This window comes from Plectropomus leopardus, chromosome 9, assembly GCF_026936395.1.
Source record: "Plectropomus leopardus strain MGB_pleo_1.0 chromosome 9, ASM2693639v1, whole genome shotgun sequence".
In the NCBI taxonomy this organism is placed as follows: domain Eukaryota; kingdom Metazoa; phylum Chordata; class Actinopteri; order Perciformes; family Serranidae; genus Plectropomus; species Plectropomus leopardus.
In genome coordinates, this window is record NC_142184.1 from 107,852 (window position 1) to 134,890 (window position 27,039).

At 45.8% G+C, this 27,039-nt stretch overlaps 3 protein-coding genes across 5 annotated transcripts in view; 1 reads left to right on the top strand and 2 right to left on the bottom strand.

Moving 5' to 3' along the window:
* The window catches only part of tsr2 (TSR2 ribosome maturation factor), a 37,635-nt gene extending 36,903 nt beyond the window's left edge, over positions 1 to 732 (top strand). The window contains exons 4-5 of the mRNA XM_088081505.1: positions 188 to 346; positions 419 to 732. Coding sequence (XP_087937631.1) covers positions 188 to 346; positions 419 to 538 — 279 coding nt within the window. The 3' untranslated portion in view covers positions 539 to 732. The remainder of the gene's footprint in view (positions 1 to 187; positions 347 to 418) is intronic.
* Positions 733 to 1,437: 705 nt separating this feature from the next.
* On the bottom strand, positions 1,438 to 19,160 carry srpk3 (SRSF protein kinase 3). Its single transcript, XM_088081504.1, is given in 18 exon segments — positions 1,438 to 1,836; positions 1,944 to 2,036; positions 2,159 to 2,228; positions 3,982 to 4,089; positions 4,194 to 4,291; positions 4,401 to 4,619; positions 4,866 to 4,917; positions 5,047 to 5,139; positions 11,425 to 11,450; positions 11,866 to 12,031; positions 12,566 to 12,672; positions 12,934 to 13,021; positions 13,392 to 13,479; positions 13,598 to 13,706; positions 14,010 to 14,099; positions 14,102 to 14,820; positions 17,865 to 17,958; positions 18,710 to 19,160. Coding segments are annotated over 18 exon segments (2,415 nt in total). The 5' UTR covers positions 18,720 to 19,160; the 3' UTR covers positions 1,438 to 1,651.
* Positions 19,161 to 20,567: 1,407 nt separating this feature from the next.
* plxnb3 (plexin B3) overlaps positions 20,568 to 27,039 on the bottom strand; it is a 72,349-nt gene continuing 65,877 nt past the window's right edge. For all 3 annotated transcript variants that reach the window (XM_088081506.1, XM_088081507.1, XM_088081508.1), the window contains one exon: positions 20,568 to 25,299. In XM_088081506.1, coding sequence (XP_087937632.1) covers positions 25,195 to 25,299 — 105 coding nt within the window. In that variant the 3' untranslated portion in view covers positions 20,568 to 25,194. The remainder of the gene's footprint in view (positions 25,300 to 27,039) is intronic.

Below are 27,039 nucleotides of genomic sequence, written 5' to 3' on the forward strand. Positions count from 1 at the left end.
CAGAAAATGCCACCGTATAGTATGGTGAAAAATGTCCAATTTCAACATGTCGAAAAACGGGCTGAAAACGAGACATTATTGCTCGTAGAGACAGGTCATAGTATACAATGTCAAAAACATCATAGTAAAGTATGTGGATGAATGTCAGATTGGCAGATGAATGGACTGTGCTTACCTGTGCTCTCAGGTGTGTGACGGACTGATGCAGGTGTTTGGTCTCTGGCAGCAGGGGGAGCTGCAGCAGCTCAGACAAACCATCATCACTTTGACATCGAAGAAGGGTCAGAGGGCAAAGGTCATGGCTCCGCCTACACCGTCTGGTGAAGACAGTGATGATGACACACAGGTACGTCTCACCTCACTCACAGCTGTCCAGGTCCCATGAGGTCACAGAGTGATGATGTCATCCTGCGTTCAGGTGATGGAGTGTGAACCCTCGGTGCCGTCAGTCAGCAGGATGGACCCGCCTCCTGCTGCTCCTGCTGCTCCTGGTGAAGAAGAAGAGGACGGCTGGACGGTGGTGAGGAAGAAGAAGTGAACAGAAGATGAAAAGCAGCGTGAACTGTTAAACTGAGAAGCAGCTAACCTTTGACCTTTGGCTGTGGGACATCGAAACAGATTGAGCGTCTTTAATGGATTTGATGGTCGGCGTCCGTCCTCAGAGACGACAGGTGGCGTTAAACCCGAAAGAATCTAGTTTATGTTTTTATATTAAACCTGTTGAATATCGTGTCTCTATGAGTGTCTCTGTGATGTCATCACACTTTTCTGTCAAAGTTTAGAGTTTAAATTTCTAAGGTCAAAGGTCAGACTCCGAATTTTGAGGGTCAAACTTTAGAGGACAAGGGAAAGGTCACAGCTGATTCTCCATTCCTCTTTATTCACAGGAGAGAAATCACACCACACAAACAGACACATAAAAAAAACTCTTCCTGGTGATGTCACTGTGACAGGTAGGAGGGGGCGGGGCTTATTTCAAGGCACTAATTATTATCGGAACATAGAAACAGGTGAGATGTCAATAGGATCAATAACGTGATCAGTGATCAGTCGGTGGGGGGGTCGGCTGCTGACAAACTCAATAACAAGATTTCTCCTACTGTGAACTCAGCTCTGATCAATAATCAGTCAGGATGACAGGAAGTGAAGAAACTGCACAATCAATAGAAAACACAGAAGCAAAGAAACAAACACCTAAAATCAGCAAAGAAATCAGGTGACATCAGCAGAGAAAGTGAAATCAGGTCAAATCAGCAGAAATCAGGTGACATCAGTTGAAATCAAGTGAAATCAGGTCAAATCAGCAGAAATCAGGTGAAATCAAGTGAAATCAGGTGAAATCAGTTGAAATCAGGTGACATCAGCAGCATCGACAGAGATTCAGAGATGTAAGCAGGTTCCTTCAGGAGGGAAATTAAAACTGACTGAATCCAAAAAGACCGTTTTCAGATGTTTTATTGTGAAACACCCAGCAGGCCGCAGACAGGAAGTCTGCTCTGTGGCGGTGATGACATCACGCCCTCACTGATTGAGTCCATGAGGTCTCACGATCACAGCAGCTACCTGAGCGGCGCCAGTCCAGTTTACAGTCAGTCGAGGTGAAATCAACTCAGAGACGCCCAAAACATAGCGTGTGTGTGTGTGCGCGTGTTCATGTGTGCAGCCAGGCGTGCTGCAGGCACTGCGCCGCCGTCGCTCTGCGCTCAGGCTGCAGCTCCAACATGGTCAACAGGAAGTCGCTGAACTGAGCCGCCTGATCCAGCGGCCACTCGTACTTCTCCAACAACACCTCGAACAGACCCCACGGCTTCAGGCTGGAGATGTGACGCAGCTCCCCTGAGACAGGGATAGACAGGTGAGACAGGTGAGACAGGTAAGGACAGACAGGTGAGACAGGTGGGGACGGCGGACACAAGTACAGACAGATGGACGGCCTCTTTCACCTCTCCTGTTGAAGTACTCTCTGGAGTACCTTCCAGACAAAGCGAAGGGCAGAGGAATCGGTCCGAGCAGCTCGATGATGTGAGCGATGTGATCTGCACACAATCAAAATACACACAGTTTCACACTGCAGTGGTGTCTGTTACCTTCATGCTGAGTGTCAAACTGCACACTGCAGTAGTGTGTGCGGTAGAGTGTGTATTGTAAAGTGTACTACCTTCGTCTCTGGTGTAATCTTCCCCTGAATGAGGTTCAAACAGGTAATCTCCTGTCGCCAACTCAAACGCCTGAAATATCACCAATCAACACATCAATAATCAATACACAGGAGACATACGATACCATCACATTTTATAGTTTTTAAACGATTACTAGTACTATAAATAATGTATATAATGACAAATAATGACAAACCGTACTATGACGTTTTTGTCAGGTTTTGAAAGACGTACTGTACTTTGGTTTAGGGACGGGCGATATGACCTAAAAATAAAATCTCAGATTTTTTCACAACAAACGCGATTTACGATTTTAATCAATTCTTTTTCCTTCTTCAAAACAAACTACAAATGACAAAGAAATTACTCAAAACAAGTTTTGCTTTTGATTTCAGCAGTAAAAATTAAAGGCTTCTGTTAATATCGTGAACTGAATTTCCCTTTTGGGGTTAAAGTGCAAACATATCTTTAACACTGAGGCTGCAGTAATTTCACAAAACATATTCACATGAATTCACGCGGATCACGTCTTTATCAGCGTGTCTGTATCAGAACAGCTGCCAGAGCCTCGACATCAGCTGCACTCGTCTGCAGCCGCCAGCACTCCCAGTTACAGACCGGACCGCATCGCAGCAGGGCAGCTGGGCACCGGGCCCCCAAATCACCAAATCCGCCCCTGATAACTGAGAGGTCTGTCAGTGCTGCTCTGATGGATCTATAGATCAGCTGTGATCGATCAGCTTTGTTTCTGTTAGCAACACTTTTTGTCGCTCTTTGAAAACAGTCATATGAATCTCTTCAGTGACTTCGGTCCGGACAGGAATGTGCGGCACGAGCTGCGCTCGAGGATCCAAATGTGCACATACACCTGGAGCACACACACACACACCTGGAGCACACACACACACACCTGGAGCACACACACACACACACACACACACACACACACCTGGAGCACACACACACACACACACACACACACACACACACACACACCTGGAGCACAGTCTGTATTCAGACACGTTTCATAAAAACAAAACAGTAAGTATTCTTGTGTATTTTCAGTATTTCCTCTCTAACCAGCTGCTGTTGGCTGTTCCGTCGAGTATGTTTCGTGTATCGGGGCGGACGTGACTCCCGGTCCTCCGTGGAGATTAAAAGATAAACTTTGCAGGACTGTGATTTGTTCGAGATCTGACGCTGCAAAACCGAAACTAGTTCCACATTAATGACAAGAATGACTTTTCTGGGACAAAAATTGTGATTATCATTTTTAACAATCGCCCTGAATCACAAATTCAAATTAATCGATAAAAACGATTTATCACCCCGCCCTAACTATGATGTTTTAGTCATTTTTTGAACGACAAACTAAACACTGAAGTTTTTTGTCAGTTTTTGTACAACACACAATACTACGACCTTTTTGTCTAATTTTGAACAACATACTACACTCTGACGTTTTTAACAGTATTTTAACAACATAATATACTACGACATGTTTATCAGATTTTATATGACATACTACTCTATGATGTTTGTCAGTTTTTGAATAATATACAATATTCTATGACATTTTTGTCAAATTTTGAACGTCAAACTACACCATGACATTTTTTTAAACGACATACTGTAAGTTGACGCTTTTATCAGTTTTTGAACACATACTATACTATGACATTTTTTATCATTTTTTGAACAAAACACGATACTATGACGTTCTTTTATTTCTTGAACGACACGTTACACCATGACGTTGTTTTCAACGTGCTATAGTTGGGTGATTCTGAACACGCTGGTGTGCGTTCTCGTGTGCGTTTACCATGCATGCGGTGCTCCAGATGTCGGCTGGCGGTCCGTACTCTGCTCCAATCAGAACCTCCAGAGCTCTGTACTGTCTGGTCTGAATGTCCTCCGTGAAGTGTTTGTGCTGGATGAGAGACACACAGGACAGACAGAGGAGCCATCTGATTGGTCCAAAGTTCAAACTTTCACCACAGAGAGAAAGAAGATTAGAGGAGGACGCCGACTCACCACCCAGCAGGCATTTCCCAGATCAGCGATCTTCACTCTCAGTTTGTGGGCGTTCTGAGGATCCAGAGGACTGAGGACGAAGTCCGACGCACTGAACACTGAAACACGCAAACAACACGGGACATCATGTTTACTAACAACATATGTCATATCAACATATATAAAGAGTGTAGTGTGGTGTGTATCTGTGTGTGTGTTTTGTCCCACCGTCTCGTCCACTGGAGTATCCCGACTGAGTAGAGAGTGCGGACTCTGACGTCGCAGACATCACAGAGCTGGAGAAGCCTGATAGGCCGGAGGCAGGGCTGGAGAACCGTCCAGGGGCGTGGCCATTACACCTGTCCTCCAACCAGGAGCAGGCAGACTCTGGGCTCCCTTTGCTATTGGCTGTGGAGCAGTAAGTGTTGCCGTTGACAACCACAGAGCCTGAGAGAAGACACACACACACACACACACACACACACACACACACACACACACACACAAATCTAATGCTGTACTGCACCACTAACACGTGTGTGTAACGAAGTATGTAACAGTGTTAAACATACTATTACACACACTGTAAGACAGTTATAAACAGTGTGTGACTGTGCAACAGTGTGTATAACAGTTTGTGTAACAGTCTGTGTAACAGTGTGTATTACAGCATGTATAACAGCATGTACTCACAGTTACTGTCTGTGTCGTCAGGTTGTAACACTCCGTCCTCCTCCTCCATCCTCTGAACACACACAGGCAGACATGGAAAGCTTTATTTTGAAGGGACTATGTAAAATGTCTTAAGTTCCTGATGTTTTGAATGGTTCTCGCAGTACTCCAGAGTCAGCAGTATTCTGAGTATTCATAGTACCTGTATATCCACCAATCTCTCCTCCAACAGTCTCTGCTGACGTTTGGCTTTCCTCTTTAACTTCTTCTTCTTGTTCTTAGACAGTTTACCTACCTACACACACACACACACACACACACACACACACAGACACACACACACACACACACACACACACACACACACACACACACACACACACACACACACAAACACGAGAGAGAGGCAGCAGAACACACAAACACTCGTGTCAAAGTGCTCTCACATACACGCTGTACCAACACTACACACTTTCTGCTCAGATTTGTTTTTCTTTGACAGAAACTTGAAACCAGAGTTTCCTTCAGTCAATCACAGACAGGTAACGATATCAAATTTTCTTAACACGATTATCGCGACCAAAATTATCACGATAAACGATATTATTGTAATTAGGGGTGGGCGACACGGCCCTTAAAGAATATCATGATATTTCAGGGTAATTTTGCGATAACAATATTCTTGGCGATATGACAAAATACTGAAAAATATATTAAAAAAAATTTAAAAAATGAATTTCAAGAGCATAAAATTGCAGCACAGTGTTATTGTTTTTATGTTAGCAATGTAACAGTTTGCCTTAAATTATATAGTGAAAACTAAACACACTTCCAGCGCCGACGCGAGTGGCAGCCTTACCAGTAGCTCTGTAGTTTAACGTTTTGTTTTAACTTGTGTTTTTCATCGCTATTTTTTTCAACTTTTCCTCCTCTTCACTTTTATACTGCACATACTGGGCAGTTCTTATTATATCCGATGGATATTTTATCTCCTGGAAGAAAAAACCTTGTTTATTCAAGGGGACAGCTGCTCTCTCTACGGACAATGGGGAAAACCGGCAGCTTTTGCTTTGTACCAGAGGAGCTGAGACGGCCGTACCGGGGCTGCAGAGCCGGCGCTAAGGTGAAGGCTAGGCAGAAAGCAAAGCGGTGGAGGTACAAGCCATCCATTCCATCCGTCGTAATGGGGAATGTAAACGCACTGACCGACAAGACCGACGAGCTGGCGGCTCTGGTGAAGAACCAGAAAATCTACAGGGAGTGTAGCCTGATGTGCTTCACGGAGACGTGGCTAACCGGCATCACTCCGGATGCTAATGTGGATTTGCCTGGATTCACCACTGTACGAGCGGACAGGGACGCTAAGCTAACCGGCAAACGCAAAGGCGGGGGACTCGCACTGTTCATTAACAAGAGATGGTGCAACCCGGGACATGTAACTGTAAAAGCGACGGTGTGCTGTCCGGACATTGAGCTGCTTGCGGTGAGTCTCAGACCTTACTACATGCCCAGAGAGTTCTCCCACGCCATTGCTGTTTGTGTTTACGTTCCTCCGCGGGCAGACGCGGAGGTGGCATGTGACGTCATCCACTCTAACATCGCGACGCTGCAAACACAGCACCCTGAGGCTTTCATTGCAATCTCTGGTGATTTCAATCATGTCAGCTTGGACTCTACTCTCCCAACATTTCATCAGTTTGTTAACTGTCCGACCAGGAAAAACAAGACAATAGACCTCCTTTATGCCAATGTGAAGGATGCATACTGTTCCTTTCCTCTTCCTCCACTGGGAAAATCAGACCATAATCTTGTCCTTCTCCAGCCCCAATACAAACCACGGGTCCTCAGGGAACCCACAACTACACGCTCTTTCAGGAAATGGTCTCCAGAGGCAGTGGATGCTCTGAGGGACTGCTTTGAGTGTACTGACTGGAGTGTGCTACAAGAACCACACAGTGAGGACATTGAGGGGGTCACACACTGCACCACGGACTACCTGAACTTCTGCATGGACATTGCTGTTCCCACCAAAACTGTGCGCTGCTTCCCTAACAACAAGCCCTGGATTACCAGCGATGTCAAAAACCTCCTCAACAAGAAAAAGAGGGCGTTTAAAGACAGAGACCGGGCAGAGCTGAAGCGCGTACAGGGAGAACTCAAGGTCCGACTGAGAGAAGCAAAGGAGTCCTACAGCAGGAAGCTGGAGCAGAAGTTGGGCAACAACAGCATGAGGGAGGTCTGGGATGGCATGAAAACCATCACAGGCTGCAACAAAAAGACCAACGGCTCAGCAGAGGGGGATGGGGTGAGAGCAAACCAGTTCAACCACTTCTACAACAGGTTTGATTCTCCTCCTCCTCCTCCTCCGCTACATGCAAAGGTTTTCCCCCACACACACCCCCCACTTACTGCTCTTGGCACCCACTTTCACACCTCTTCAACACCATCAGCTGAATCCTCAGTAGACAATGCCCCCCCCTCCATCACTGCAGAGCAGGTCAGTAGAGAGCTGAGGAGACTCCGCCCCACGAAGGCAGCAGGGCCAGACAGGGTGTGTCCAAGAATGCTCAAGTTCTGTGCTGCTGAACTGGGGGAGCCTCTTCAGCATGTCTTCAACCTGAGCCTGCGACTGGGGAGGGTCCCTCTACTATGGAAAACTTCCTGCCTCATCCCAGTTCCAAAGAAGGCACACCCCAGTGTGCTGAATGACTACAGACCAGTTGCCCTGACTTCACACATTATGAAGACCCTGGAACGGCTCCTGCTGCACCACATCAGACCCCAGGTTCGCCAGGCACTCGACCCACTCCAGTTCGCTTACCAGGAGGAGGTCGGGGTGGACGACGCCATCCTGTATCTGCTACACAGGGCTTACTCTCATCTGGACACAGGGAGTGGCGCTGTGAGGATCATGTTTTTTGATTTTTCGAGCGCCTTCAACACGATCCAGCCCCCTCTACTGAGAGACAAGCTGGCAGATATGGGAGTGGAATCACACCTGGTGACCTGGATTATGAACTACCTCACAGGGAGACCTCAGTACGTCAGGCTGAGGGACTGCTCCTCTGACACGGTGGTCTGCAGCACTGGCGCACCACAAGGGACTGTTCTTTCCCCTGTCCTGTTCACTCTGTACACATCAGACTTTGGCACACCTCTGAGCCGTGCCATGTGCAGAAGTACTCTGACGACACTGCAATCGTGGGATGTATCAGGGATGGACAGGAGGGGGAGTACAGGAGCCTGGTGGAGGACTTTGTGACATGGTGCAGGGCAAACCATCTGCAGATCAACACTACCAAGACCAAGGAGATGGTGGTGGATTTACGGAGGTCCAGGCCGCCTATGCAACAGATCTCCATTGAGGGGTCTGATGTGGTCGGGACCTACAGATACCTCGGGCTGCAGCTAGACAACAAACTGGACTGGTCTTTCAACACCGAGACCCTCCTCAAGAAGGCTCAGAGCAGGCTCTACTTCTTGAGGAGGCTGGGGTCCTTCAAAATCTGCCGGAAACTCCTACTGATGTTCTACCAGTCTGTTGTGGCAAGTGTCCTCTTCTATGCTGTGGTGTGCTGGGGAGGCAGCATCAAGAAGAGGGACGCCTCTCGGCTGGACAGGCTGGTAAGAAAAGCTGGCTCTGTGGTCGGCACAGAGCTGGACTCGATCACATCAGTGGCAGAGAGAAGGACTCTCAGCAAACTGCTCTGCATCATGGACAATGCCCAGCACCCTCTGCACGGCATCATCATCAGGCAGAGGAGTGTCTTCAGTGACAGGCTGCTGTCCCTGTCCTGCTCCACTGACAGGCTGAGGAAGTCGTTTGTCCCACAGGCCATACGACTCTTCAACTCCTCCTCACACAGATAAACACTGTTTGCACTGTTGCACTGTTCATACTGGTATTGCACTGTTTTATTGTTATTGTTGTTTTATATCTTGTGTTTTTGCATATTCTGCATCTCTTTTTTTCTCTGTATATATTGCTTATATATTTATTGGTCTATATTCTATTCTGTATGTTTAATATGCTGCTGGTTACTTAAATTTCCCTCGGGATCAATAAAGTACCTATCTATCTATCTATCTAAATAAAACCGAGTTTCAGATTCTGTACAAATAAAAATCATACAACAAAATAAAAATCAACTTTTTTACGAGCAGTTTGAAGCCTTTCCTCGCGACAGTTTGAATTGGCAACTTACGAAAGATGCTAGGCCGAGCCCGTGCATGCTGTCTGCACGAACTCGTTGCATTTGTTGTTGTTGTTGTTGCCACGCTCTCCTTACGGGATTTTTGGCTCTCCTCATACTCCTTTGAGTGCTTCTGTTTGAGGTGGTGAAATAAGTTTGATGTGTTGCCCCCCTTTGTGGTCACAGTCTTGTTACTCTTCTTACATATTGCCGTAGTCTGCCGCACATATAATCTTCTGTAACCAAACCAATTTCACACTAGTGAAGTCGCTCCCCTCTTCGGAACCAACTCATCCACCGCGGAGCCGGGACTTTTGCTTTCGGCCATGCTTGTTATTACTGCACGCTGCGTGCTTTGACGTCTTTTCCTTCTTCTCTAAGTTACTTACGGATCGCAAGTGTGTGACACCACATCCCCTATCCACAGTCTCCATTCTGGTCATCCGTCCAGTGTCATTAAGGAAAGTAAAGAGCATGCTTTGATGTCACTATGTCAAGAGGTAGAAATGTTGCCATTATAGCGATATGCATTTTTTTTTTTTATCATATAAAAAATATACCGGTCATGGATGATACCCTATGGAACGCCCCTAATTGCAATAATTTTGACACATGCTGGAAAATGTTCAAAAAGTACTGATGCCCACACTAACATCATGTTTTCAGGAAAGGGAGGGACGGACTGCACATTCAGCATTGCTACATCTGTAAGTGACTGTCGCTGCTAACTTTGGTAGAGGCATTACAGTCTAACAGTTAGTGCCCAAAATTAACTTTATCATAAACTGAACAATTGGGCTGTAACAAAAAAATCTACCTGCCAAGCATATTTTTGACCAGCCAAAATAATCGCCTTTTTTGTTTCAAAGCATGGTAATCACAAACGGTTATCATGATAATTAAAATTTAAATGATATTATTAACCATCAGGGATTATTACCACAATAACCATGATAACCAAACATCATTACATCCCTAGTCATTTATATAGGGCTGCCGCAATCAAAACATCCGCTGCTGCTGCCATCAAACATCTGCTGCTGCCGCCATTAAAACATCTACTGCTGCCGCCATTAAAACATCTACTGCTGCCACCATCAAAACATCTGCTGCTGCCACCATTAAAACATCTACTGCTGCCGCCATCAAAACATCTGCTGCTGCCACCATTAAAACATCTACTGCTGCTGCAATCAAAACATCCGCTGCTGCCACCATTAAAACATCTGCTGCTGCCGCCATTATAACATCTACTGCTGCCGCAATCAAAACATCTGCTGCTGCCACCATTAAAACATCTGCTGCTGCCGCCATTATAACATCTACTGCTGCCGCAATCAAAACATCTGCTGCTGCGGCCATTAAAACATCTACTGCTGCCGCAATCAAAACATCTGCTGCTGCCGCCATTAAAACATCTACTGCTGCCGCCATTAAAACATCCGCTGCTGCTACCATTAAAACATCTACTGCTGCTGCCATCAAAACGTCTGCTGCTGCCGCCATTAAAACATCTACTGCTGCCGCCATCAAAACATCTGCTGCTGCCGCCATTAAAACATCTACTGCTGCTGCAATCAAAACATCCGCTGCTGCCACCATTAAAACATCTACTGCTGCCGCCATTAAAACATCCGCTGCTGCCGCCATTAAAACATCTACTGCTGCTGCAATCAAAACATCCGCTGCTGCCACCATTAAAACATCCGCTGCTGCCGCCATTAAAACGTCTACTGCTGCTGCAATCAAAACATCCGCTGCTGCCACCATTAAAACATCTACTGCTGCCGCCATTAAAACATCTGCTGCTGCCGCCATTAAAACATCTACTGCTGCTGCAATCAAAACATCCGCTGCTGCCACCATTAAAACATCCGCTGCTGCCGCCATTAAAACGTCTACTGCTGCCGCAATCAAAACATCTGCTGCTGCAATCAAAACATCTGCTGCTGCTGCCATCAAACATCAGCTTCCGCCGCCATTAAAACATCTACTGCTGCCGCCATCAAAACATCTACTGCTGCCGCCATTAAAACATCCGCTGCTGCCGCAATTAACACATCTACTGCCACCATCAAATATATGTAATGTACTGTAATTTACAGACAGAGCAGTAGTATGTAATCTGGTACAGACAGAGCAGTAGTCTGCACTCTGGGTACAGAAGAAGCAGAAGTTTGTACTCTGGGTACAGACGGAGCAGCAGAACATCACAACCAGTGAAACTGTTCATTCCGCTCCGGCTAAAAGTTTTATTTTCACTCGCTGACATTACAAGAAACAACGTGTCATCTCACTTCCTTTATCAGGTGTTATCCTATCAACCGGATGCAATTTTCCGCAGGTAACCAATGAAAACACAGCAGGTCTCACTCCTTAACACTTACCTCCAGATCCCTGGGAGCCATGCTAACTAGAGAGAGTGAGAGAGAGACACGTGGAGACAGACAGGGAGAGAGAGACAGGAAGATAACATCAGAAACAGGAAATCAAGATGGAGACAGACAGACAGGTAAGACCTGTGAAGAGAGGGAGACAGGTTAGAGACAGAGAGACAGACAGAGACAGACAGGTACGACCTGTGAAGAGAAGGAGACAGGTTAAAGAGACAGAGACAGACAGAGAGACAGAGATGCTGAGACAGACAGATAGAGACAGAGACAGACAGAGAGACAGACAGACAGAGAGAGAGACAGACACGGTGGAAACCACAGCTCCCAGTACCACTGCTGCCTGAGTCCAGTGGACATACATTTGATCATCTGTCACTCCCTATGACATCACGATTCACCACTGTGGCTCTGATCAATCAGAGGGCTGCTCCTCACCTGACGACCCTGAGGGGGGCGGGGCTCCAGCTCTCTGCCAGACGGTGGCCTCGGCCGCCAGCCGCCGCACGTACACATCGTCCACGTCCAGCAGGATGTTCTCCGGCTTAATGTCCGTGTGGATGATCTTACACTTAGAGTGCAGGTAGTCCAGACCCTGCAGCACCTGCAGGTCAACGAATCACAGCCGGTCAACAGGTCAACATGTCACCACACGAGTCGACAAGTCGGTCAACAGTCACTAGTGACTGTGTCACCTGACAGGTCAACATGTCACTTCACAAGTCACTCAGTCAATCAATGAGGCGAGCCAGTCAACAGGTCAATATGTCACTACACAGGTCAATGAGTCAGTCAACAGTCAATGAGTCACAGAGTCACCTGACAGGTCAACCAGTCACTTCACAAATCACCAACTCACCCAACAGGTCAACCAGTCACTACACGAGTCGACAAGTCAGTCAACAGTTAACAATTCACCAGGTCACCCAACATGTTGACCAGTCACTACACAAGTCACCCAGTCGATCAACCAGTCACTACAGGAGTTAACCAGTCACTCAACAAGTCAACAAGTTACTACATGAGTCACCAAGTCAATCCACAGCTCAACCCTTCACTGCACGAGTCACTGAGATAATCAACAATTTGATGAGTCAGTCAGTCAAAAAGTCAATCGACAGGTCAGCTAGTCAGTTACCTGTCTGATAATGGTCTTGACGCAGACCAGAGGCAGCCCCATGTAGTTTGACTTAATGATCCACTTTAGCAGCTGATGACCCAAAACCTCCAGAACCATGCAAACATCTGACTGAGGCTGAGGAAAATACTGACAGGTACACAGGGAAACAGTTACACAGGTACACAGGTATACAGGTGCTCAGGTACACAGATGCACAGGTACAAGTATAGAGGTGCACAAATACACAGGTACACAGGTGCACTCGTGTACAGGTGTAGAGGTATACAAGTACACAGGTGTACAAGTGTACATGTACACATGTAGTCAGGTATACAGATATACAGGCACACAGGTATACAGGCTTACAGGCAGGTGATAAAGGATACGGACTCCGTTGACTCCGGAGATTTTGAAGTCATCTATCAGCTGGACGATGGTCTCTCTGTAGGGGTCAGAGGGGTCACTGTCCCTCACCTGGACACACAGACACACCTGTCACCTGAGGTACACTGCCATGTTGTTATGTTACTGATGAGGAAAAACACAGCAGAGATCACAGTCTTCACCACAATATATAACCTCTGTGTGTGTGTGAGTGAGTGTGTGTGTGTGAGAGTGAGTGAGTGTGTGTGTGTGTGTGTGTGTGAGTGAGTGTGTGTGTGTGTGTGAGTGAGTGAGTGAGTGAGTGAGTGTGTGTGTGTGTGTGTGTGTGTGTGTGTGTGTGTGTGTGTGTGTGTGTGTGTGTGTGTGTGAGTGAGTGAGTGAGTGAGTGAGTGAGTGAGTGAGTGAGTGTGTGTGTGTGTGTGTGTGTGTGTGTGTGTGTGTGTGTGTACAGGTGACTCACACATCTGAGCAGCTTGATCTCATCCAGAGCTGTCTCGGTGTAATGCGGAGCACTCTTCACCACCTTCAACGCCACAAAGCGTTTCTTCCTGAACAAACACACACACACACACATTCAGTGAGGAAACAGAGTCACAGCAGATCCTTCAAAATACAAGCCCTTAGTGTGTGTGTGTGTGTGTGTGTGTGTGTGTGTGTGTGTCGTACTGCAGGTCCCAACAGAGCCACACGGTGGAGAAATGACCCCAGCCCAGCTTCCTGACCACATGGTAGCGCCCGTTAAACAGGTCCCCGATCTTCACCGGGTAGTATCCACCTGACGAGAACACAGCAGAGACAGGGTGAGAACAACAGAACACACTGTAGAGAACACAGCAGAGACAGGGTGAGAACAGATCAGACTGTAGCGAACACAACAGAGACAGGGTGAGAACAGATCAGACTGTAGAGAACACAGCAGAGACAGGGTGAGAACAGATCAGACTGTAGAGAACACAGCAGAAACAGGGTGAGAACAGATCAGACTGTAGAGAACACAGCAGAGACAGGGTGGGAACAACAGAACAGACTGTAGAGAACGTAGCAGAGACAGGGTGAGAACAGCAGAACATAGGGTCACCTTTGCAGTAATCGGACGGGTCCTCCTGCTCCTCATCGTCAGAGCCCAGCAGCTGGACAGGGGGCGGGGTTAACTCGAGAGGGGCAGGGTCAGGGTCAAAGGGGGGGTGGCCACGTGTGGGGCAGCTGATGACATCATGGAAGGCAGAGTGGCGTGGTGGCCGAGAGCATCGAGGGAACGGAGGAAGGAGGTGGACGGGGAGCAGACGGGGGAGTAGAGGTGGGAGGAGCCACTGGAGGTAAAGGTCACTGAGGTCAGCAGGAAGGGGTCGGGGTGGTAGGGGCTTAGTGGCGGTGTGGGAGGAGCTTTGGTGGGCGGTGGGGCAGAAATTGACATTGATTCAGAGGCATTGTGGGTAATGTTGAGAGTTCTGTGAGGCGATGTGGAGGAATTTTGGGTAATGTTTTGGTCAACAGATGGTGACTGGCTGGCACTGTGGGCGGGGCTTGGAGAGGTGGCGAGAGGTGATTGGCTGCAGGTGTGAGGTGTAGGTGGTGCTATCGGGGCAGTGTGTGGACTGTCAGAAGGGACCAGGTGAGCTGCAGGTGTGTCTGCTGTATCTGGAGGGGGGGACGTGGCCTGGGGTGGAGGCGAGGGGCATTGGGGTTGACTGTGGCGGGGCGGTGGGGTGTTTCCGGTCTGTGGCGGTCCGGTGATGGACTCGTGGACCTCGGCGGTGCATGGCAGCGTGTTGGTCGGTGTGACTGTCTCTGTAGTATTTCGGGGGCGGAGTCCGGTGGTTTGAGGTGTCGGGGCGGGGCTGCTGTTGGCATTTGGACTCTGAAGGTTGCTGATGTCATCATGCCTGAAACTGAGAACACGGAGTCACACCTCAAACTACACGTCACTGCCCTCCCACACTGTGATTGGTCACCTTCTTTCTGTGAAAGCGCTCACATGGTTAGACCCTAACCCTCTCCGTCACATTAAGAACGGTCCCTAACCAGCAGAGAGTCAGAGGGCTACTAAACCATGCCCAATGACTGACCACATGTGACACCACACCCGGTTTGCCTGCGTACGAAAAAAATTCAGTGTGAATGCTGTGACTCACAGAAACTGCTCAAACTGAGGCGGCATTCAGACATGGCCCGACTGAAAACAAAAAAATCTTTCTTCCTCTGCGATCATATAAAAACACAGTGAAAACCATCCTCGTGTTCACGGATCTGCAAAAACAACCGAACACGCTGTAGTGTGTACGCCGGGGCAGCAGCCGGTGATTTACCTTTAATGACACACAATAAGACCACGCTGCCGTGACGTCACCGCTTTCACAGGATCATCGCCAGTTTCCACAAGGACAGAAGGGGAGGCGGAGACTGCACTCTCACACATGCTTTCTATAGATTGTGTTTTCAGGCCCCCAAAACGCTGTTGTCATGGAAACGAAAGGCCGAACTAAAACAAAAGGTAAACTTTCATGTAAGAACCGTCGCCATGGTAACGGCAACTGAGAAGCATTAAATATTGTCTCTGGTTATCATGAAACTGTCGTCGTGTTTATATGAATGTAAAGTCTTTTATTTTATGTTTACAGGAAGTGTTGCAGAAATAAACCTCACAGTGAAAAAACAGAAAAGAAACATCACCCACGATTCTTTGGAGTAAGGTTTATTCCCTTCTGGTATTTTTTATTCTTCATTCATCTATTGTTTTCTTTTTCTTCTTATTTCATATATACACATCTTTCTTTCTTTCTTGATGTTTTTGTTGTCAGTTACCTGCTCAGGGTCTACAGACGTCAATGATCAGTCCTGCTGACTGCGGTATGATGTTCTGTGCTGTGTCCCTTTAAAATTAACATCAAATTAAATTTGCTTATTCATGTATTTAATTATATATCGGTTTTGTAATTATTTTCCTGACGCCTCTTTGTTCTGTGATGTCATAGCAGGACTTCATCGAGCTACGCAGCTGATTGGTTGATCAGACAGGAGCCCGTACCTGCTCAGGTGGGGACGTTTTCGGCCTGAACTGGTGATGGTGTCATTCTGACCACACAGTCGACGGGTCGTATATCTGAGTCACACACAGCTGCTCTCTGAATCACCACGGTGACGAGCCACACCGAAATAGACTGAGAGTGTGAGCGTGTGTGTGTGTGTGTGTGTGGTTCTATTATTGGAGCGGGGTCTGTGCGGGCCGAGCTCCGAACCTGTTTCTGTCAGTAGGACACCAGCTAGCTTAGCTTAGCACAAACACTGGAAGCAGAGGGAAACTGTTAGCCTAGCTTAGCAAAGAGCCCAGCTGAAGCCTCCCTCAGAGACACGCCAACACAGAGCAGCGTGCACATGAGCCTCGCAAAAACCACTGCGCAGTTGATTTTATTTTACTAATGATTTGTTTTACTTTTAATTTTAATAAAAATATATCATTTAATTTATTTTATTTTATTTCAGATCAACATTGTACATTGTATTTCCTGTTCAATCAGCTGAGACCAAACGCTCCGATCCGATTTTTTGGAAAACTCCACGCTGCCCGATGTTTTCCTGCTGAGTCAACGTTCTGTCCCAGTTTCCTGCGTGGTGGAAACGTTAGGATGCGGTGTACGGCTTACAGCGTTTTTACAGGGAAAACTATTGATGGTGTAAGTGATATGAAATATGAAGGGAAAGATAACCAACAGCTCTCATGATATAAGGCCAAAAACCCCTGAATGATCAAATCCACAGACATTTGGAGGATTTCAAGCCATATTTCACCATATTTTAAAGCTACATCGCCACACACTACATATATATATATATATCTCCATATTTTTAAATGGCCTTTAAATTAATGTTATCTGCTAAAATTAAAGACATTATTGAATGAACTGCAGTTACAATAAAGTTAAATAAAGCAGCTGCTCTTTCAGCGGTTTAAGGATTCATCCTCTGCAAGCTGGAAACAAACTAACAGCTCTGCAGATGCAGATGCAGACGCTCAGTGAGTGTGTGAAAGGCTGCAGGAGAGAGCTGCAACTGAAACACCGGTGGCGTATAAAAACGACATGACAATTCATACTCAATTCACAATTCTTTTTCTTTTTAATTTGAATTTTTTTCTTTATATTTTTGGCAATTTTCCTTTCTTTTAATATTTTTGGTGATTTAAAAAAAATGGTGATTTTTTTTGTGGGGGGGGGATACTTTTATTTTTCTTCAATTTTTCAGGGCGATTTTTTTTTTCTCTAAAAGTTTTTGGCAATTTTTTTGTTCTTTTAAAATTCTTAATTTTTAAAGAAAACATTCCTACCATACCTGGGGGCCCACCAAAATCAGAATCTCCAAAACGACACTATATATCAGCTAGAAACTGTAAAAACAGTTATTATTGATTGACAACATGTGTGACAAACTCTTTATACATTTTCCCCAAATCACTTAGGGAGGCTTATAGTTAGGGCTGGCTCAGACTCTCCTGTTTGATTAAGTTTACAGTTAGGGCTGGCTCAGACTCTCCTGTTTGATTAAGTTTACAGTTAGGGCTGGCTCAGACTCTCCTGTTGTTGTGGTTGTCGGGGTCTGACCTGATGCTGAACACTACCGCGTTATTGTTAGTCATACTTCCATTATTATTATACGCGTGATTTTCTCCTGCCACATATGTAATCTATCACATATGCACGAAGCATACATACATTTATGATATCCATATTTTATGATTGTTGGTAGAGTTGTTATTGTTATTGTTGTCTCCTCTCATTCTGTCATCTGAATTATTATAATTTTATTATGTTGATCTACATACAGAACTGAAACCCAACCACAGTCACACAGCTAAATATAGCCTCCATCAGCACGTGCGTGTTACAGAGTGTGTGTGTGTGTGTGTGTGTGTGTGTGTGTGTGTGTGTGTGTGCATTACCGGTTCTCGTCTGTTCGGATTCTCCTGTGTTTTTTGCCTCTCCGTCTGTGTTTCTTGCTGGTGGCGGTGGTGTGTCCACTTCCTGCGCCAACGGCTGCAGACAGAAAAAGCAACATTCAGTCACAAACTGCATTTACAAACATCGGCACTCGTATGACACGAGGGACTCGTCCCTTCAGAGTCACAAGGAGACACTCAGTAACGCCACAAACCAAACTCCATTTAAAAAGCATCCAATTTAACACTTTTTTTCTGCATTTGTAAACTTGCAGAAGTGCAGGAACCATAAAAATCTATATTACATTAAATATAAATACGTAAGAAAAATATTAAATCTATATTTCTTTATCTTATTTTACAAATCACATTTCAACATTAAATCTTAACTCCTAAAGAGAAACTTCACTAATGTAGCTGCTGCATTTAAACATCGACTTCTTCCTTTTGCAACCACGCCGGAGCTCTGTTTACAGCAGCGAAATTAGTACATTTACTCGAGTACTAGACTGTGTGTGTATGTCTGTGAGTGTCTATGTGTGTGTGTCTTGGTGCGTGTGTGCGTGTATGTGTGCCTGAGTGTGTGTGAGTGTCTGTGTGTGTGTGTGTGTGTGTGTGTGTGTGTGTGCCTGAGTGTGTGTGAGTGTGTGTGTGTGTGTGTGTGTGTGTGTGTCTGTGTGTGTGTGTGTGTGTGTGTGTGTGTGTGTATCTTGGGCTGGTACTGTTAGCTCACAGTAGCTAGCAGCAGTTAGCATGTTAGCTCTCTGGAGTTCAGCGTGTTGAGTTAACGACACAAACTGAACCGGAACACCGACCCCGTTCAGTGCTCCGGGTTGGCGGTACCGTACCTATCAGCATGTTGTCACCGGTCCGGTTCGGGGCTCCGGTCGCGCGGTCGGTCCCCTGGACGCTAACGCTGTTAGCTGTTAGCCGGAAGCTAACTTCGGCCCCCGAGCCGGCGGACAGACCCGGAGTCGGTGACCCGGGTCAGAGCGGCTCGGTGCGGCGGAGCGTGGTGAGCACGAGCCGGGGGCCTGTCCAAAAACAGCTGACGGCGTGTCGTCACTCCGTTAGCTCCGTTAGCTCGGTTAGCTTGGTTAGCTCGGTTAGCTCAGCGGCTCTCCTACGATCTGGACCGGCTCCGTTACGGGTATGTAGCACCGGCTCTGCGATTCCGGGTCGGTGGTCTCAGTCGGTGGTGGTGTCTCAGCGTGTCTGTCGGTCCTTCGGGTCTGAACAGCTGCTGCCAGGCGGACACCGGACACCGGTCTGCGCGCAGGCGCAGTGAGGAGGGACCAGACTGGGAGCAGGGGGCGGGGCCTCAAACTCATGGACCTATTATAAACCGCACACATTTATTATCGATCCACGTGATAAACCGCACACATTTATTATCGATCCACGTGATAAACCGCACACATTTATTATCGATCCATGACTGCACAAACTCAAACTGAGATTATCACTTATGTCGAATGGACACATGTTGATTTAAAAACAACCTCCATTTATCTCATAAAGAGTTTACTCTGCCATGAGGCAGTGTTTCAGGTGACTGTAAAAAGACATATTTGTCCAAACTGCGGTGGAAACACTTTTAAGTCTTTTCTAGGTCACATGACTGTGAGGTCACATGACGCTGTGAGGTCACATGATGCTGCTTTCATCCACATTTACTAAATATCAGTGAAGTTGAACACAAATCTGTGATAGAAACCCTCCTGCTGACTCTGGTTTCTACTTTAGTCAGTTTTCTCTATTGAAGAAAAATAACTGCTGCAGGTGATGTTAATTAATCTTTGTTAGTTATCATTTAATCTTTTTCCTTTATTCTGTCTCGATCATATTTAATTCTGTAATTATTTTTATCATTTCTGTGTTTACTGCTAATATTCGTTGATTGTATCTGCTCTGATTGGTATGGATTGTTCCCGTGAGTCTCTTCTGTCTCACTCAGTTCAGACATTAATGTTCGGCTCTTATGTCGCCTCAATGGACAAAGAACTCTGCTTTTAGGTTATGTTATAAGTTATGTTATAATAATTACTGTTGAAATAATTCTATACAACTTATGTTTAAATAAAAACTTTTATTATAGTCTATATACAAGTTATGTTACAACAATAATTATTATTATTGTTATTATTACTAGTAGTAGTACTAGTAGAAGGAGTAGTAGTAGTACTAGTAGAAGGAGTAGCAGTAGTAGTAGTAGAAGGAGAAGTATTAGTAGTAGTAGTAGTAGTAGTACTAGTAACATCCGTGGTGACGTGTTTATGGAGAAATTACCCAAAAAGTGAGCAAGAAATTAGTAGAAGAAAATTACCTGCAAATTAGCAACAAAAGGGGAAAGTTTAAAAAAAAAGAAAAAAAGGAGATGACCTGGGAAAAAAGTGCTTAAAATTCTAGTTATTCTCTGAAATATTTTTAAATACACTAATTAGGATAATTATAAAGACAGTGTAGGTTGAGAAAAGCTCCCCTAGATTTAAAAACATCATTTTCCAAATTGCTAATATCTTGCAGACTGTAGAAGATTTCTCGCCAAGCTTTTTTTCAAAGAGGAAATGGCAGCCGTCTGCTCCGGGTTCAAAGGGTTAACTCCGTGCGACAGGCATCTGAACGCAGCACGAGAGCAGCAATGTGGCTCCGGGTTTTAAAGGGTTAAAGTCCAAAGACAATCAGCAGAATTCAAACCTCAGAATAAACTGTTAAAATTATAACTTTATTTTGACATGATTCAAACTGTGTTTGGCCTCCTGCCCCTTCACAATAAAAGCACATTTCCGCTGCAGACGGACTTGTCCTCGTCCTCGTCCTCGTCCTGGGACAGGTATTTACAGGCACATTTACACACCATTAGAAACTGTACACCATCAGTAGAAAACCTCGTCCTGGATCCTTTTTATACAAACCCTGGAAAGTTTTGATTCCCTTGTAGAAAAAACATTTCGGTAACAAACCGAGCTTGACCAATCAGAGCTCAGGATCTCTTTCATCGTGTCCCAGATTAGAAAACTGTACAGAGATCAGGAGGTCAAAGGTCAAACTGTGACCTCATCAGGGACACCAGCTGGTGTCTGAATATGAAAAAAAATTATCTTAAAGAAGCACCAAAAATCTTCATCATCATCGTCATCATCGTCACACGCATGCAGAGTTCTAATAAGATCAGAGAACTACAACTACGGGTCAAACACAGGCTCAAAAAACACAGCAGGCAAAAACAGCGAGGAGAGAACCAAACAGCGAGAACCAGCAGGAACACCAGAAGAGGAAACGTCTGGACGCCGCGAGCAGCAGCACGAAGATCATCCCACAAAGAACACCTGGTCCTGGTTTCTGTTTCAGTTCAGTAGCAGGAACCGGACCCCTTACACATCAGCTGATGGATCAGGCTCACAGAGAGTCCACTTACACCCACAGAGTCCTCCGAGAGTCCAGGAAAGTTCAAGAGAGTCCAGGAAAGTCTCCCATCAGGAGAGTCCGTACTCTGTGTGTGTGACTGTAGCACTCTGTGGGGCCGGTCCAGGAGAGTCCAGGAGAGTCCAGGGAGTATCCCATCGATCAGGGCACATGAAGACTTAATAAAACTCCACAGCGGCTGAATCTCACTTTGTGAGAAAACAATGGCTAAAACAACAAACTGTTGCCATGGAGACACAGCTGATAATCTGGAGGCTGAATCTAGACCTCGAACTGGACCTGCAAACTGAGTCCTTGTGGATCTCATCACAGCGATAAACGGCACTCTGAGACATTTCTTCACACAGTGAGACACGTGGCCTGCAGTGAATCTGAAACACCCTCACAGCATGAGGCCCAATAAACAACATCTGTAATCATCATTATTGATTATCGGTATTTTTATCATTATTGATTTCTGAGATTAAACTCACGCAGTCGACGAGTCCATCAGGTGTTTGGATTCAGCTGACCGATACCAGAGCGAAACGCCACGGCGGCTCAGCTAAGTGAGAAGAGAGACACCACACCCCCGAGGCCTCGGTCTGCAGGTGTGTGGCGGTTTGTTCGGTGATGTCACAGTTTCACCTGAGGCCTCCGTCTGCAGGTGTGTGGCGGTTTGTTCGGTGATGTCACAGTTTCACCTGAGGCCTCCGTCTGCAGGTGTGTGGCGGTTTGTTCGGTGATGTCACAGTTTCACCTGAGGCCTCGGTCTGCAGGTGTGTGGCGGTTTGTTCGGTGATGTCACAGTTTCAGTGTGAGCGAGCCAGGGAACATGGCGGTGCGCTGGTGTGACATCTGGTGATACTCAGGCTGTTTCCTGTTTGTTTTTCCTCCCGCCGTCAACACGAATAAAACATTAAAATGCATTTATCTTCCTGTTACACACTGGGACATAATAAGGCTGCTGTGAGAACAGACAGCGCCACCTAGCTGCAAGAGTGAAGGCACAGCTGGGATAAATAGGTATAAATAAGACTCACAGTATGTACATGTAATAAGTTAGTAACACACACACACACACACACACACACACACACACACACACACACACAGCCGAAGCTCCTCCCCCCAGGTTTTGGATTGTTTTTTCGTTTGTCAGCTATTTGTTCGGTCAGCAGCTTTATGTTTTCAGTGTGATTCCAGCTTCCTGTCCCTCCATCCATAGAAAAATGTGCAGATCCTTTCATTGGCTGACTCGCTGACACGGCAGCGGCCGCGCGGGTTTGTGAATGACGCATTGAGTCAGCTGGTCACGACTTCGGGTAAAAACACACCCGCAACCTGACACCGAGTCGCGTTGTGAAGACCTGTTCTGTAGGCAAATGTGTAGGAATGACCCACCCGGCGCTCCCTGTGATTGGCTACATGGTTAAAAAAACAAAAAACACCTGCACACTTCCTGCCCCGCCCAAGTTTAATGAAGACAACGTTTCAATCCAACGTTTTTGTGTCAGAGGGTCCTGACCTAATCAGGATCTAAGTCGGACGGGAACGTTGCCTTCGTTAAACTTGGCTAGAACTCGCTGGCGTCACCGGTTAGACTGGTTGGGGTGAGAAAATCACGGTGAACCATTCAGAGGCGAAGTGAAGCCAAGCGTACACCGTGCGGTTTTAGCCCATTTGTAAGCTGCGTAACTCATTTTGAAATCAGTTTCAGTGTCATCGGGCGTCGTTTGGCGTGCAGTGTCCAGCGGGGAGCGAGGACCAACCTTCTGCTCCCGATCAGCCATCAGACGGTCGGGTGAATATCTGACGTGTCGGAGGTTTTGGTCGGCCAACGCAGGTTCTCGCACAGCTGAAGCGCTGCCACAAGTCGAGTCGGCTGCGTGAAGTGGAGAACGGAGTGTCTGAAAACGCCATGGCAACACAACGCCAAACAGAAAATGCAGGTTGGTCGAGCTGTGCACAACATGGACATTAGCAGAGCTCCACTTATCTCTGCAGAATGGACAAAACCAACTGTCCTCACCTCTGCGAGTCCATATGTGCCGGCGGCTGTTTCTCTGAGGCATCCCCATGCTTCTGCCTCGTTAGCATTGTCGTTAGCATCCGCCCCGGAGCTCTCAAACTAAACTTTATTGACAATTGTCAACAGCCAGGATGGTTCTTGAGTTTCCACAGTCCTTGAGTGCAAACGGTCTTTGGGGGCCGACGTACCATTTTTACTCGTACAGTGCTCTCAGATGGTGGCGTGGCCATCAGACCGCACAGTGTGAGCACAGCTGATGGTGAGCTTTGGCTTCACGTCACAGACGAGTTTCTCATCCAGTCTGAGTTTGAATTAACAACATTTATAAACTTGTATGGCGTTTGACCAGCTGAGGGCCAGACGTCTGACCCCCAGATTCACTTTCTGCCGATGGTCTTCACATCTTGTCCTGTCTGAACTATCAGTTTGTTTTATCATCTTTTCCATCAATAAATTTCCACGTCTTCGTTGAGTCAGACGCTAGACGTGACCCGTATGGATCTATGGTGGCACTGTGGTCTCCATAGCAACAAGCATCACTGGGCGACACTCCTTCATCCCTCTGCTGCATGCTGATTGGCTGATAAATGTACCTTCAGCTCATGTCAGGTCCAATCAAAATGTCCTGTAACACCTGAGAGGAGTGAATGTGGACTGAGGAAGACTGAGGAGGTTCAAGTCCTGAGGCTTTGTGGGGTCGGGGTTCAGGAACTGGACTCACACTGAGAACTCTCCCTGATTCGGTTATTGCCTTCAGAAAAACTCCTGATGCAGATCTGTGCTGGTTTCACTCGAAAAAGCTAAAAATGATCGTCGATAAAAAACATCCAGCATGTCTGAGATCAGCAGCAGGCCGATAATCAATACCTGTGATCAGAACAGGAACTATCAAAATTGTGCTTTGGCACTCCACAGACAGCAGGGAACTCTGGGAAATGTAGTGCAAGGCAGCGGATCATCATCTTTGATCTGATTGCTTAGATTGTCAAGGGTCAGTTTACCGCTGCGGTGTTTTAGCAGGTGAAGTTTAGCTGTAGTACAGGTGAAGTTTAGCTGTAGTTCATGTGTAGTTTAGATGTAGTACAGGTGAAGTTTAGCTGTAGTTCAGGTGTAGTTTAGCTGTAGTACAGGTGTAGTTTAGCTGTACTTGAAGTGTAGTTTAGCTGCAGTACAGGTGAAGTTTAGCTGTAGTTCAGATATAGTTATCTGTAGTACAAGTGAAGTTTAGCTGTAGTACAGGTGAAGTTTAGCTGTACTTGAAGTGTAGTTTAGCTGCAGTACAGGTGAAGTTTAGCTGTAGTTCAGATATAGTTTATCTGTAGTACAAGTGAAGTTTAGCTGTAGTACAGGTGAAGTTTAGCTGTACTTGAAGTGTAGTTTAGCTTTAGTACAGGTAAAGTTTAGCTGTAGTTCAGGTATAGATTAGCTGTAGTTCAGGTGTAGTTTAGCTCTAGTACAGGTGAAGTTTAGCTGTAGTTGAGGTGTAGTTTAGCTGTACTTGAAGTGTAGTCTAGCTGTAGTGCAGGTGTAGTTAGGCTGTAGTACAGGTGAAGTTTAGCTGTAGTTCAGGTGTAGTTTACCTGTAGTTCAGGTGAAGTTAGGCTGTAGTTCAGGTGTAGTTTAGCTGTAGTTCAGGTGTAGTTTAGCTGTAGTTAAGGTGTAGTTTGAGAGCTGCTGTGGAGTGAAGGAATCTAAAGAACTGGGATCTCCTGAGTCTGACTATAAAAACCTTGTATATCCCCAAAACACACACACTGCAACATACACACTCAACAGGAAGACAGTGTTAACACAAGTCTGACGGTTTCCATAGTTTCAGGCTCTTAGAGCTGCTGAAGACGTCTTTGTCCTCAGCGGGGTCTCCGAGTGTCTTCAGGGTCACTGGGTCAGAGGTCATCAGAGGTCAGTGACCTTGTTCTCCACCAGGGCGGCAACCTGCTGCAGTCGATACGCCAACTGCATCTTCTGACCTGAACTGTCCTCCTCCAGAGACATGATGATCTGATGGACAGGTGAGGCAGAGACAGGGAGACAAACAGACAGATAGAGACAGGTGAGACAGACACACAGTGACAGATGAGACAGATATTTCAGTCAATAGAAAAAAAAAAAAAGATGTGATCATTACATGATTGATTGATTGAAACACATAAGACGGCTTCATTTTAGTGGCAGTTTGATCACTACAGTCACACAGTTTAATCACTACAGTCACAGTCTAATCACTACAGTCACACAGTTTAATCACTACAGTCACAGTCTAATCACTACAGTCACACAGTTTAATCACTACAGTCACAGTCTAATCACTACAGTCACACAGTTTAATCACTACAGTCACAGTCTAATCACTACAACCACACAGTTTAATCACTACAGTCACAGTCTAATCACTACAGTCACACAGTTTAATCACTACAGTCACAGTCTAATCACTACAACCACACAGTTTAATCACTACAGTCACAGTCTAATCACTACAGTCACACACAGTTTAATCGCTACAGTCACAGTCTAATCACTACAGTCACACAGTTTAATCACTACAGTCACAGTCTAATCACTACAGTCACACACAGTTTAATCACTACAGTCACACAGTTTAATCACTACAGTCACAGTCTAATCACTACAGTCACAGTCTAATCACTAGTCACACAGTTCAATCACTACAGTCACAAAGTTTAATCACTACAGTCACAGTCTAATCACTATAACCACACAGTTTAATCACTACAGTCACAGTCTAATCACTACAGTCACACACAGTTTAATCGCTACAGTCACAGTCTAATCACTACAGTCACACAGTTTAATCACTACAGTCACAGTCTAATCACTACAGTCACACAGTTTAATCACTACAGTCACAGTCTAATCACTACAACCACACAGTTTAATCACTACAGTCACAGTCTAATCACTACAGTCACACACAGTTTAATCGCTACAGTCACAGTCTAATCACTACAGTCACACAGTTTAATCACTACAGTCACAGTCTAATCACTACAGTCACACACAGTTTAATCACTACAGTCACACAGTTTAATCACTACAGTCACAGTCTAATCACTACAGTCACAGTCTAATCACTAGTCACACAGTTCAATCACTACAGTCACAAAGTTTAATCACTACAGTCACAGTCTAATCACTATAACCACACAGTTTAATCACTACAGTCACAGTCTAATCACTACAGTCACACACAGTTTAATCGCTACAGTCACAGTCTAATCACTACAGTCACACAGTTTAATCACTACAGTCACAGTCTAATCACTACAGTCACACACAGTTTAATCACTACAGTCACAAAGTTTAATCACTACAGTCACAGTCTAATCACTACAGTCACAAAGTTTAATCACTACAGTCACAGTCTAATCACTACAGTCACACACAGTTTAATCACTACAGTCACACACAGTCTAATCACTACAGTCACACAGTTTAATCACTACAGTCACACACAGTCTAATCACTACAGTCACAAAGTTTAATCACTACAGTCACAGTCTAATCACTACAGTCACACACAGTTTAATCACTACAGTCACACACAGTCTAATCACTACAGTCACAGTCTAATCACTACAACCACACAGTTTAATCACTACAGTCACAGTCTAATCACTACAACCACACAGTTTAATCACTACAGTCACAGTCTAATCACTACAGTCACACAGTTTAATCACTACAGTCACAGTCTAATCACTACAGTCACACAGTTTA